The following is a 14,481-nucleotide window of genomic DNA, read 5'->3' as shown; positions in this document are numbered from 1 at the left end:
CATAATTTCTCTGAACTTCAAATAAAGATTTGACCCACTTTGAATTTATAAAGAGGACAGATGAAATATGAGACATGGTGACAGTTCCCTGTATCTCTGCGATTCAAATATAGGTCACCCGATGGCCAGTTGTATTCTGACCAGAGCCACTGGGCTTAGGGAAAGGACAGATTTGATGAGAGGATAAAGGCAACATATCACAGGGCTCATGAGGAAACCACTGAGGGGTCCTCCACTAGGTGAGGGCCCCAGTTGAGCTTAAATTTAGTAGTATATCTGGGACTGCTCCACCCTAGGCTATGGGCAAAGATGAAGAGCAGGGCCATCACAAGGGCTCCAGTGCAAGACTGGCTAGACTTGGCAATATGATAGACTCTCAGAGCCCCATCCCATCAGTCAACAGGCTGACTGGCAACTGAGCAACACCCTCAAGCAGTGGCTGCCTCTTGTATAGGTGGCCTAAAAAGTACTCCAGTGACAAGGACAGCCCTCAGCAAAATTCCTCCTGAGCCATTCATCTCTGAACTCTGACCCCTTCTATTCTGGCTCTTTCTTCCTTAAATCTGCTCTTTGGGGCTACTGGCCCTGTGGCCTAGAGGTTAAGTTCAGCGCGCTATGCTTCGGCAGCCCAGGTTCAGTTCCCAGGCACAGACACACACCACTCATCAGTGGCCATGCTGTGGTGGCGACCCACACACAAAATAGAAGAACACTGGCGCAAGATGTTAGCTCAAGGTGAATCTTCCTCAGCAAAAAAAAATTTAAAAATATGCTCTTCGAATTTCTGAGTCCTTCTGCAAGGGCTGTCAGCACCTTTTTGTGAGCCCCTATCTCTAGACCTTGCTACTGTGTCCCCATAGCAGAGCCTCCAGGACTCCAATGGAAACTGATGCTCAGTTGCATTTCCTTATACTGATCATCCTTGGCTGTGTCCTGACAGTGCCCAGCCCTGATGACAGGCCTTTGGACCATCAGTGGTCTTAGAACAAGGAGGATGAGAAAAGGCAGCAGTGGATGAAAGTGAACGTTGGTGCCCAAAAGCTCCTTAGGATTTCAGCTGATGGTGAGGGAGGCTGTGGAGTGCACTTCTCCAGAGATCCGGGGCCCTGACTAGGACTCTGAATTGCTCAGGCAATCAAGTTCACTCTTACCCAGTGCAGACGGACAGAGTGGATGCCTGTTAGGCACATCCATGGGATCCCTTATTGGGAAGACATAGAAGCATCCCTAGTCAAATGGAAAAATACTGCTATTTTCGTAAACTAGCAAGCACACAATACCCCACTGCAAAGCCCTGGAAAACTGTATTGGAGACCTGAACTTATCCCGGAAGCTGAAGTGGGGTTTCCTACTTCCTTCCTAAATCTAAGTATTGGTACCCACGCACTGAGAAGCGCCTGCAAGTCATGGATGTGACAGCCTACAAAGCCGATGCCAGCTTTACCTACCCAGCCAGCAGCACAGCTGTAGGCAAAAGAAAGAGAAGAAGAGAAAGCAGTCTCCAAAAGCGGGCCCTGCTTCCCACATGGAGACAGAAAACCGAGGAGGCCTGCCAGGCTGAGTATGGGCGGTCAAAGATGATCAGAGGGGTGGACTGTGCCTAAGCACTGACCTTTCCCACAGTGACCCTCTCCGCAACTGAGATCTGCTCCAGGGACCGCCAGCTCCCGCCAGTCAGAGCAGCGCGCACCTGCCCTGGGGAGAATGCGTTAAGGGGTAAGAGAGGGTCTCAAAGCTTTAACTGTGACCCCCTCGTTTGTGAGTCAGGGCAAGAATGTGGGGAGAGGAGAGGAAATTTCACTATCCACAATGACTTCCAGGCCTAGATTAATGACCAAATTTAGAGAAGTTCCCAGACCTGAAGGGACTAGGGCCAGCAATCCCAAATTCCACACACTCTGTGGCTAATTAGAGTCAGGGTCTCCTCATGGGTGCTGCGCCAAGGAATTAGGCCACTGATGAGCTCTCTGCACATGTGCATGTGTGTGTGTTTGTTTTTCTTTTTTCCAGAAAACCCACGGGAGTCTTGTTTCGATCCTGGTTCCATCAAGAATGGCACGAGGGTGGGGTCTGACCTGAAGCTGGGCTCCTCCATCACCTACTACTGCCATGGGGGCTATGAGGTTGAGGGCTCCTCGACCCTGAGCTGCATCCTGGGGCCTGATGGGAAGCCCGTGTGGAACAACCCCCGGCCAGTGTGCACAGGTGGTGGAGCCCGGGGGTGGGGAGTAGGAGGGAGTGAGGGCATGCCCGAGGCAGAAGGGAGTGTCAGCTAGGGGACAGGGGAGGCAGGACATGGTCCTCAAAGGGGGGCTCCTTGGGTTCGCCCAGTCCTGTCAGTATATCATCTCTCTCAGATCACATAGTGTCCCCACCGCCACTCAGATGTCCTCAGCAGTGGACCCCAGACATGCCAGCAGCTCACACCAGGGAGAAGGGAGTTGAAAGGTGACCCTGGGCTTGTTCGTGGGCCTGGGAAAAATTACTGAGAGGTCTCATGTGTAAAACTAAGGTCAGGAAGGTCGACTGACTCCGAGGGGGTCTGGGTTAGCCATGGGCTCCTGACAAGAGGGATAGGCTGGAGTGTCAGAACTTCAAGAGCATGGCGGCCACCTAAGTTGAAAAGCAAGGAGGCCCCTTTGTTCAAGTGAAAGGGGCTGGCTCTGAGGTCCACCCCTCGTGGAACTGGCACCGTGGTTGGGAACAGAAGGTGGCCGGGTCGTGTGGGCTGGCCCCCAGTGGGGCTGGCCTGGGGAAGCTTTAGCTCCCTGCTCATACAGACACTAACTGCCCAGGTGCAGACATCAGCCTTGGGGCGGCAGATCATTGCTAGGTCCCACTTGTAAGCAGAAGAGGTTCCTAAAGTGCTCCCCAAGGCTGTCCCTCCAGGGACCAATGCCAGTGTTAATAGTTAGAGGGCAAGGACTCACGGGTCCCGGGAGGGCCCTTGATAGCATCAGGGTGGGTTTCAGGCCACAGATGGATGGCCCTGGGCAGGGAGGGCCATGTCCTCAGAACTCCCCTCCTCCACATTAGTGGCTGTGCACCTCAGGGCAGCCCCACCAGGGCCAGGAGCTCAGGCTGGGAGTGAGAAGAACGGAGAATGGACAGCTGGTGAGGGGCCCACAAGGTCACCTGGCCCTCTGTCCCATTTCTCTTTCAGCCCCCTGTGGGGGACAGTATGTGGGTTCAGACGGAGTGGTCTTGTCCCCCAACTACCCCCAGAACTACACCAGTGGACAGATCTGCCTGTATTTTGTCACCGTGCCCAAGGACTATGGTATGGGTTTCTTTGTATGTTTCTTTGTTTATATGTTTTCTGACTCCTTCCAACTCCTCAGGCTTTTCCCAGTTGTATCCCAGTTCCACTCTCAATTGTACCCACTCCCATTGTGGAAATGAGCAGAACAGTCTCCCATACAGGACAACTGAGTGCAGATGCCATGAAGTGGGCTGTAGAATACACTCCTGACACATGAAGGGGGAAGGGCGCTAGTGAGGCAGCTGGGACCAAGGGGATGGGGTTGGTGAGAAGCTAGCCAGGACAGAGGGAAGGCAGGGTGCACCGGGGGCTGTACAGCACAACTCAAGTCTGAATAGAGGTGCTGCAGATCCTGGCTGACTGGGACCCCAGAGGAGGGTGGCCGAGTGGCAGGAGGAAGGGAAGGAGTGGGATGGAGCTGGGCTTAAAAGTACAGGCAAGGGAGCTGGGAGCCACATCGCTCCACTACTCCACCTGAGACCGGGAGCCTGGTCCAGCAGCTATAGGTAGGGCGAGCAAGAAAAAATTGAAGAGCAGACCAGTGCCCTCAGAAGGCAGAGAAACCTCCAGATTCCAAGATACCTAGGCAAAAAGAAGCCAGACTTGTCACCTGGTTGGCAGTGGGGACGGTTAGGAGTCCTGCCATCTGTGGAGGACTCAGGAAGTTCTGAGGGGCAGCCAGGTTGGTTGTACCAGGGCAATCAGTGACCAGCCTGGCTACTTTCTCCCTGGATCGCCTCTTGGTAGGAGGAGTAACAGCTATTTCTAAACACTGTTGGTGTTGGGTGGGGCAAAGGGCATTGATATATCCTGACCACCTAGGAGAGGGACAGGGCAGCCTGCAGAGAGCTGACTGCTTATTCCCAAGAGATAGGATGGAATGAGCACAGGACAAGGCCTGATGTCATTCACCAAACATTTATTAAGCACCTATCAGGGAGCACGCACTCTGCTGGGTACTGGGGCTGCAGAAATGAAAGAGATGTTTCCTGCCCTCTATAAACCCCTAGTCTTATCTTCACCCACAGCTCCAGCCATCGTGCACCACTCCCACCCCAGCACCTGCACACTTACATGCGTGTACACACACTCCCCAACATACTTATGGGGCAGGAGCGTTTGACCTGCAGGATCACAGGAACGTCCTGAAAGGTTGTCCAATCCAGTCTGCCACCCAGCGCAGAATCCTTGATACATGGTCTTGCAGATTGTGCTTGAATTCCTCTAGTAATAAAGAGCTCAAACCTTTGCAAGCAGCCAACCCCAAGGCTGGTCAGTCTCACTGAGCCGAAACCTGCATATGGAGAGCAGGTTCTAGGAAGGGTAGTGATTTGTCCTGAGCATCTTCTCTTTGCTATGATGCTAAGCCCTGCGATTAGTGACAGATTTTTGCCTCTGGGTCTGGAATACTTGTCCCCCGGCTCAGGTCTCAGCTCTAACATCCTCTTCTCATACATCTTTCTTTGCTCTCCTGTCTAAAGTGGCCTCCCTTGCCCTATCATTTTTTTATAACCCCTGGAACTTAACACGATCTAAAATTATCTTGTTTATCTATTTACGAGTGGTTTTTTTCCTTTTTTGACTGTCTCTTCCCATTAGAATGCACACTCTGTGAAAGCAGGGACCCTGCCTGTCCTGTTCACCTCTGTGGGGAAGAGCATGGAGATGCCCCTGCCACCACCCGTGATTCAGTACCCATTTTCAGGGTGCAGTGTGCTCTCCCTCCTGCTCCTCTCCCTCCTCCTCCTCTGCCCAGGAGCTGAGAGCTGAGAATCTCTTCCTCCATTCGCTACAATACTCATCACTGCAAACACTTTCTCTCAGGCAGTCAACTCCATGGCCTGAGTTCTTCCCTGCCCTAACACACAACATACACACACACACACACACACCCAACTTCCTGTGTGCTCAAGGCTTAAGCCAAAGTAGTAGGTCTACCCTGGTTCTTGCTCGCAGATGCACCCGGCCAACTGGTAGACCAGTGCAGGCAGCATGGACTGGGGTCCGGCAGGTAGCTGAATTGGAGCTGTGCCCACCATGGCCCAGCAGTGTCAATGACCCCAGCCCCTCCAGCAGTGCCTGGCAGAGAGGGGACAGCTGAGGAAATCCTCTGTGATTCATAGCTGCTGGCCTGAATAGCCATCAAATGGCAGGGCCCTTGGGCCTTATCTCACAGGGGACTCGTCAAGGCCATGGTCCACCAGCTTTTCAGCCCCCTTCCTTGAGCTAGCTGAATGGCCTTGGGAAGCTTTCTTAACTTCTGAGCTTCAGTTTCTTTGTCTATAAAATATGGATGTCTGGAAGAGTCATGGTCGAAGACGACGTACATGGCAAGCATGGTACCTGGCACAGAGTAGGTGCTTAACAAATGTCATGTTACCCCTTCCCTCTGGGCTTTGCAGAGGGAAATGAGGTAGAGATGGTTGCCCATTCCATAGACAGTTTCTCCTTCCCCAACAGAGGCTGCTACTCGCCGTCCTCATTCCTCTTACCTGTGGGGGATCTTGTATCCAGGGGCTGCCCTCATCGGCTGGATCTTTGAAGAAAAAGAAGAATACAGGGTCCTGAGATCACATGGGAAATGGGGGGTGTTGCCGAAAGCCCTTTTACATCCTTGAGTAGCTGCTGCAGGAAAGGAATAAGATTAGCTCAGTGCCACCTTCATCAGCCTGACCATTGGGTGCAGTCCTCAATGTCATCTTGCCCCATTTGGGAAAATGCCAGATAGCCTTTCCCAGATCCCAGCGACCCTGTGCCTGATGTCTGGCCAATGTGCTAATCAGCCAGTAGAAAGGCTCAGCAAGCAGTTATCCCCATGAACCAACAACTTCCTCTGAGGTTCCTCCTGGCCTGGGACCCCAGACCTCCAGTCCTTGCCCCCAACATGGCCTCCCAGTCTTCTGCACTGAGATCTCCATACCATGTCTCCTCCGCAGTGGTGTTTGGACAGTTCGCTTTCTTCCACACGGCCCTCAACGACGTGGTGGAGGTGCATGATGGCCACAGCCAGCACTCCCGGCTCCTCAGCTCCCTTTCGGGCTCCCACACAGGTACCCAGGGCTGGGCCAGCATTGGGGATGGCAGTGGGCTGGGGCATCACGAGCCAGCTGAAAGGAAAGAGGCCCTGTAAGCATGGCTATAGGTGGAACCACACAGCTTTGTGTTTGTCATGCCCTAGTATTGTCTCTACAACACGACAGTCAGCTCCTGGCAACCCCTAGGTAGAAGGGGGCTTCACAAGCTAGTCTCCCCCCAAGCTGTGTCTACACCGCCCCCGAGTGGTATAGCATTCCTCTGTTGGCTTATATTTAGACCCAACATGTTTTTCCAATTACAAACGTATTGCATTTTCATTGTAGAAACTTAGAGGCAAGAAAAAATAATTGTATAGAGAATTAAAATAAAACCCCCCCAGAAAGAACCACTCAAAAGATGGAGTGCATTTCCTTCCAGTCTTTATATCTACTTAGACTTAATCTTTTACATATTTTATTGAACAAAACAATATACATATTTTTATTGATATATTCATTATGAGCGTTTCTTCGTCATTGTTTTCTTCTATAATAGGATGTTTTAATGCTGCATAATGGTCTATCATATAGTTACTTAAAATTTATGTAATGAATTCCCTATTATTGAACATTTAGATTGTTTCTGATTTTTCATTCAGATGAACAGTAAGTAATTCAATGTATTAGACATATGTCTTTATACACATCTCTGGCTATTACCTTAAAATATCTAGAAGTAGAATTGCCAGGTTAAAGTATATGTGAGATCCTTAAGGTTTTTTATGCAGATTGTCAAATATCGCTCTGGAAAGTTCTTGCCACTGTGTTCAACAACAATGAATAAGAGGGCATGTTTTATTCTCACAAAAACTAGGTAATTAAAAAAACATAAGCATCATCAGTTTGAAAAGTGAAAATGGCATCTCATTTTTTAATTTGCTGTTTTTTTATTACTAGTTAGGTTAACCTTTTTATAATGTAGTTCTTGGCCCATGCATGTTTTATTTGTGAATTTACTTGTGAATTAGTATTGATTTTTCTGTTAGCATTTATTTCCTTATTTATTTAGTAGAGCTCCATATTATTATAAGCTACATATATTATATACTATAAAAACCTCTTGTCTATATTATATGCTATAAACAGACTTCCCCTACAGTTTATCATTTGCCATTTAATCTTCTTCAGGGTGTGTTTTAGTGTCAGAAAATTTAAATTTCCCATGATATCAACTCTATCAATGTTTTCTTGTATAGTGTTCTCCTTTACATTTACACTGATGAGATAAATATTCCCCTGTGTTTTCTTTTACTTCTTTTTAGTTTCATTGTTTTGCTTTAATACTTTTGGAATTTATTTTGATTTATTATTTGATATAGGAAATCTAACTATATTCTTCCATATTTAGTTAATCATTTGTCCTAACAGAATTTTCAAAATGCCAGATTTACATATGTTAAATTTTTATGAAGTTAAGGGTATGTTTCTAGACTTTTTATCTATTTCCTCTAAGTGTCTGTTTATTCTTGCAACAGTATCAAAAAGCTTTAATTAGTGTAACGTTATAATAATGTTTAATATTATAATAATTTTAAACGTATGGTATGATAAGTCCCCATAGTCATTCTTTGTTTTGAATTTTTAATTTTTTTGGCTATTCTAGCTTACTTTTCCCTCCAAATACATTTTAGAAACACATATGTTATCAAGTTAAAAAAAATTGCATTAGAATTTTCGTTAGAATTCCATTAAGCTTATAGATTAACTGGGGAGAACTCAATCTTTACCATTGTAACTCCTCTTCCCATTCAGGAACATGGTATGTCTATTTATTTATTTATCTTTTGTAACCTTTGGGAAGATTCTATCATTTTCATTTAGGCAGTATTCGTTTTTTGTTAACTTTATTCTTAGATATTTCATGGCAATTTTTGTTGTTTTTGTTGCTGCTGTAAATGGGTCTCCTCCCCTCATCATAGATTCTAACCAGTCTTTGCTAGTATATTAGAAGACTGGTGTTCGGGGTATATTCATTTTGTAAAGCCATTGAACCCTCCATAATAATGATAACACTGCCAGCTGATTCTCCTGGGTCCTTTAGGCAAAAAGCGATATCATCTACAGATAAATTTGTCTCATTATTTTATCTCTTCCTTTTCAGTGGTTTTTTTTTTTATTTTCTTTCGTGGTTATTGATCTGTTGAGGTATGTTACTTTATCGTCAATGCTGATGTTTTATATTTTAGTAAAGAATCCGTTTCATAATTATTATTATTATTATTTTGTGAGGAAGATCAGCCCTGAACTAACATCCGATGCCAATCCTCCTCTCTTTGCTGAGGAACATTGGCCCTGGGCTAACATCCATGCCCATCTTCCTCTACTTTATATGGGACGCCGCCACAGCATGGCTCGACAAGCAGTGCGTCAGTGCGCACCCAGGATCTGAACCCGCGAACCTCGGGCGGCCACAAGAGAGCGTGTGCACTTAACTGCTGCGCCACCAGGCCGGCCCCATAATTAGTTTAAATTTGGCAACATGGCTCATATAATATGCTATGATGATATTTAATCTCCTTTCTATTGTGGTTGTATTCCCTGCCTTTACGATGCTGAATGCTATATTCATAGCTCCCCATTTTAATCCGCTGGACCAGAGGTTTTGTGTGGTGTGCTATGTTTTGCTTTTTACTGCTTCTACTTATCAATTCTTCTGTGGAATTTGTTATTATTTTCTAATTAATTAACTTCTGCCCTTATTTCATAATGTCTCTCTCCCTTTTTTCCTTCAGATTATTTTGTTGTTCTTGTTCTAACTTCTTAAACCAAGAGCTTTGTTCCTTATTTCCCTCTATAATAAAGAGCATGTTTACAGCGATAAATTCACCTCGTAAGCATAGATTTGGCTTCACGCCATAAATTTTGATATGTACTATTTTCGTCATCATGACTTTCTAAATAATCCATGATCGTGTTTTACTCTTTTTGCCCCAGTTGTTTAAGAATCTCTTCTTTTCCCTCAAGAACCTGGATCTTGTTCTTGTTACATTTAAATGTTTGTGTTAATTTCTATTTTTATTGCCATGTGGTTAGAGAATGTCGCCTGTCCCATTTTTACTTTGGGGATTAAATGAGGTGCTCTCAGTAGCTGAGGACTTGTTTTTTAATTCCCTAAGTATCTGAGAAGAATGTGTGTTGTCTGTAGGGTTAAGTGGTCGTATGGAGAGAAGGGCCGAGCTCAGGCCCCGCAGTTTCATTGCCTGGTCTACGCTCTCCCCCTTGCTAGGCGCCTGTGGACACAACACTTGGCCACCCTGAGCTTCAATTTCCTCATCTGTAAAATGCAGAGTAGAAGCTCTACATCCTAGAGTTATCGTTAGGATTAAACGAGCTTTGCGATAGCCATTAGATCAGCCTTACTCCATTTTATTATTTAAATCCATTGTTCAGTGGTTCTCGACAAAATGACTTTTTGATACCACCACCCCACATATAACCACATAAGTCAGGATCTCTTGGGGTGGGATGCTTTTTCAAAATCTCCGTATTTTGAAGATAGATAGATAGATAGATAGAAAGACAGAGAGTAGGTGTAAGTTTAGCTGTAGATTTAGAAGTATATGTACTGGTAGAGACATTTAGGACCTGTAGATGTAAGTACTAATATAGATATAGGTGTAGATACAGATGTATAGGACCAATAGAAATAAGGGTAGATGATAGATAGACGGATAGACAGACAGACAGAGAGACAGATAGATATAGGTATAGGACCTATGAATATCAATTGATATTCTGGGATCATCTCTTATTCTTCATTTGGAGAAACACTGATGACGAGCCACTGGTCCCGATGGAAGTGAAGTGTGTCCCTGTCCCTGAGATGTGTTAAGGGGCAAAAAAATAAACTTGAGGACCACTATCAACAACCTTCCTTTTGTTTTCCAATTTGACGTATCAATGATTGAGAATGTTGTGTTAAAATATCTCCCACTACAATTGTGGCATTTGGTTGCCTTCTTGTGTTTCTAAGAATTTTTGTATCTGTGTTTGCCTGATATAGCTTTCCTCGTTTCCTCTGAGAGTCTTTTTCTTTTAAGAGGAAGTTGACTCATTTTACAAGTGAAACCTTTGGTCTGCTGTCTGTCATCTTGTTTTGTTCTTTCTGGATTTTCGTTTGTTTTTGCTTCCTCACTTTTCTATTCATATCTGACCCACCTCTAATTTCCAAGTTTTTTTAATATATTTGGACTTTTATATTAACATTATTAGCAATTATTTTTAAATTATGGACTTCTTCCCAAAGAATAAGTTTTTACATTTGCATTTAGTTTTGCTACCTCATTAACAATAATTATTTGAGTTTAACTATATTTTCCTGGTTATCTTTATCTGATAGTTTTTGATTTCCCTACTTTTGTTCATTTTTTTCAGTCAGGCTCGTAACTGCAGTATGCTCTGTCACCTTGCATGTATGTGAATGCATTTCCTTTGACGTGTCATATAAACGATAACTTGATTGTAAATCAGATTATAAATCACAAACTTTTTCTTTCAAAACCGCAGCAATGGTTCCATTCTGTTCCAAGAGTTAATATTACAGACGAGGCGGAGTTCAACCTGATTCTTTATGCTTGTATGTTACCCATGCTTTTCTCTCTAAATGCCTTTCATTTCTCATTTTTCTTTATTTTTAAAATTAAAAAGTCCACTAGGATGTGTTGCAGTGGAAATCTCTTTTCATTAATTAGATCTGGCACTTTACAAACGATTTCAATCTGAACCTCAAGTCTTTCTTAAGCTTAGGAAAGTTGCCTGCTTTCTTAAATTACTTTTTCCTCTTTAATTTCTCTTGTCTTCTCTCTCTCTAGAGTTCCTAATATATGCCTATTGGATTTTTTTCATCTCTCTTCCATGTCGCTTGTCATTTCTCTCATTATTTTAATCTCTTTATCCTTTTTTCTGTAGATTCTGGGAGAATTTCCCAAATTTAATCTCCACTTCGCTGTTCAATTTCTGCAGATTCCAGCTGCCATGTATTAGTGTTTCTCATCTCTTTGTAGCCTTTATTGATCTCAGATCTTTCCTTTGGCACGTCTTCCTCCTCTGATTTCACAGATGCAATGCTAGATTTAATCTTGTGACAGCCACGGTTGAAAATCTTCTGAGATTTTTGCCTGTTCTTTGTTGCAGTTCACATTAAAATATTTGCTTTGATTTCTCAGAGTAGTCTCTTCTCTTAAAACTTTAGAATCTTTTCTTATGTCCTGTGGTTTTATGATGCGCTTATCCATGGAGAGAAAGGGCTGCATATGTTGAGGACTGGAAGTCAAAATGGGTTCTGTGAGAGATTATGGGGATTCTGCTCCACGTGTGTCAGGCCAGATGATAGGAGGATGGAAAAGTTGAGTTTTGTTTTTCTCTCATCCGTTGAGAAGAGCAGCTAGAGATGGCAGTCATAATCAATAGAGGCTTTGTCTTCATGAATGTGTTTTTGCTTTGGTAGCCAAAAGTTAGCTGGGGCCATGACTTGTAGGCTCAGCCATCTGGGTGACATGTAAATCCAAGTGTGTTATGCAAAAGACTCTTCATTCCCCATGACCAGTAGCATCACATGGACTTTCTGGAAGCACTGATGGACCCCAGATGTGCCTGCCAGTGGCTCCTTAACTGGTTCCAACTCCAGCCCTCACTGCAGTGAAGATGTAGCCTGGCTTTCTGTAACCTCTCCTTCTCTTCTGATGGTGGGGTCAGCAGCCATTTTAGAGGCCCTAAGACTGCAGAGGGGCAGCATGCAGAGAGGCCATGCCACTGCCTGCCACCCCATATTCCCCTAGCTTCCACAGGACAGTGATGATGAGTGGGACTGTGTTCACAGCTGCAGGTCCAGTTGGTGCTGCCTTTACTCTCATCCATCTGCACCACATCAAACAGAAGATAGACCTTTTCTTCTGATAGAAAGGCGGTTGGGCTCCCCTAGCTTCCTGTGCCCAGGCAGGTTTCCCCAATTTGGGTGTTATTCTTTGGGTGACAATATGTCCTACTTTGCCTGGGACAGTCCCAGCTTTCACTTGGTTGTCCCAGCATAATTATTAACAGCATGCCCTTTCACCCTCAAAAGTGTCCTAGTATGGACAATAAATTATATGATCGCTCTGATTATCGATCATTTCACAGGGGATCTGGGAAAGGCCAGTCACTCTCAGGTGATCACATCACTCTCCTCCCCAGAAGCTGGCCCCATTTTTTTTTTATCAGATTGATGTCAGTTTTCCAAGTAAACCACCACTCGGTTTGGTAATGGCCATTCTCCCTATCCCTGTGGATCAACACATCTTAAGAAGCTTTCTCCTCTCCAGGCAGGTTATTTGATCATTCTGAACCTCTCTTTCTTGATCTATTAATGGGAATACTGAACTCTTGTCATGCCAACCTCCCATCGACCATGGATCAAAATGAGACCACAGATGCAAAAGCCGTCTGTAAACTCTAAACTGTAAAGTGCAGTAAAAATGTGAGGTTTCATTTCAGGAAGACCTGGGATGTGGAAGGAATTACTGTGAGTGGTGTGGGCAGCCCCTCCTCCCTGACCAAGATTTTATCTGCTGGGCCCTACTGGTGGACTCACTGTCTTCCTCTCCTCCTCGCCCCTTATCTCGGCAGGAGAATCGCTGCCCTTGGCCACCTCCAATCAAGTTCTCATTAAGTTCAGTGCCAAAGGCCAAGCACCAGCCAGAGGCTTCCACTTTGTCTACCAAGGTATGCAGGTGGTGGGCGTGGGAGGTGTGAAGACAGTCTCCGTTCTTCAGTTTCTCAGTGACCAAAGGAACAGGGACCTTTGACCCCTAGTCTGAGCCTCATTCTTAGGGTGTTTGGAGGCAGTTACTGGTTTGTGGGGCAGTTCCTTGAAATTCAGTTGAATTTTATACATTCATTCACCCAACAGACAATTCTTGGACCAAACTCCATGTTGAATGAGGGGTGAAATCCGACACGGGAAGCTAATTTCCCCCTCACTCCCCCATTGTCTAGTACCGCCCCAATGGCACTGGGAAGACCCACCCAGGCCTTTTCCCTAGACTCTCTCCCATGGAGCTTGGTTTTGTTTGCAAGGCCCAGTGAAGGTGGGGAAAAACACAGCCTTGGAAGTGAGATGGACATGGATTTAAATCCCAGCTCTGCCACTTTCTAACTGGGCACCAACTACTCCCCCTTTTGGATCCCCAGTTTGTTCATCTATAAAAGAAGGGTAATAATGTTACCTCACTGATAGGATTGAAAGAGAGATCACAAAGTCATTGGCACCAAGCAGGTCATCAGTGTTCACTCCCTTCCTTACTGGCCTTGAAAGGCAGTCTGGGGGCGCCCTGGCTTTCACTTGCAGGCCCCAACCGCTCCTGACCAGGAGAACGTCCACTATTCTAGGCCCATTCTAAGCATGATCCTCTTCACTCCACTGCCCAGGATGAGCTGCAATTCCCTGTGCAGGGGCAATCCTGCCATGAGGATACCATCCCCTGAGGCCTGGGTTCTATCTGCCATCATGGGCGGGGGAGAGAAGATCTAGGTCATGGAGAGCAGGGCCTTGGGCAGGGCCTTAAGGCACATGGGAAGAAGAGGCCCAAGTCAGGGTGAAGGCACCGAAAGTGGAGGAGGAAGGGCCATTCTCCCTGTTAGGGATGTGGGACCCTCCTGGGCAAGGGGCATCATTGGGAAGGCAAAAAACACAACCAGGCCTGAAGTCTGACCCTGGGGGCTCACACTGCCTCCCATGGTTTCCAGAAGCTGTGCTGCAACATTGTATGTTCAAGTATATTTCAGTAAGATGGACATCATCTTAGAAAGCCCCCACCTCTCCCCTAAGGGAAAGCGCCCAGAGCCTCTCGGGGTCCCACCCAGACTCTCTCAGTTTCAGTCTTGTTGTGTGTCCATCCCCAGGCCAGTTTCTAGCAGGGTAAGGCCTACCCCTCAGTGCCCTTGTCCCCTGCAGCGGTGCCGCGAACCAGTGCCACGCAGTGCAGCTCTGTGCCAGAACCCCGCTACGGCAAGAGGCTGGGCAGTGACTTCTCGGTGGGGGCCATCGTCCGCTTCGAATGCAACTCCGGCTATGCCCTGCAGGGGTCCCCAGAAATCGAGTGCCTCCCTGTTCCTGGGGCCTTGGCCCAGTGGAATGTCTCAGCACCTACATGTGTGGGTGAGTACCTG

The 14,481-nt window shown here is 46.1% G+C and overlaps 1 protein-coding gene across 2 annotated transcripts in view; it reads left to right on the top strand.

Annotated features, from left to right (window-relative positions):
- Nucleotides 1-14,481, top strand: part of CSMD2 (CUB and Sushi multiple domains 2) — a 606,380-nt gene that overhangs the window by 477,163 nt on the left and 114,736 nt on the right. For both annotated transcript variants that reach the window (XM_058553610.1, XM_058553609.1), the window contains exons 30-34: nucleotides 2,011-2,205; nucleotides 3,164-3,280; nucleotides 6,199-6,312; nucleotides 12,940-13,035; nucleotides 14,267-14,470. In XM_058553610.1, coding sequence (XP_058409593.1) covers nucleotides 2,011-2,205; nucleotides 3,164-3,280; nucleotides 6,199-6,312; nucleotides 12,940-13,035; nucleotides 14,267-14,470 — 726 coding nt within the window. The remainder of the gene's footprint in view (nucleotides 1-2,010; nucleotides 2,206-3,163; nucleotides 3,281-6,198; nucleotides 6,313-12,939; nucleotides 13,036-14,266; nucleotides 14,471-14,481) is intronic.

Source organism: Diceros bicornis, chromosome 13 (genome assembly GCF_020826845.1).
Source record: "Diceros bicornis minor isolate mBicDic1 chromosome 13, mDicBic1.mat.cur, whole genome shotgun sequence".
Classification (NCBI taxonomy): Eukaryota; Metazoa; Chordata; class Mammalia; order Perissodactyla; family Rhinocerotidae; genus Diceros; species Diceros bicornis.
This window is presented reverse-complemented; position numbering and strand designations above follow the sequence as displayed.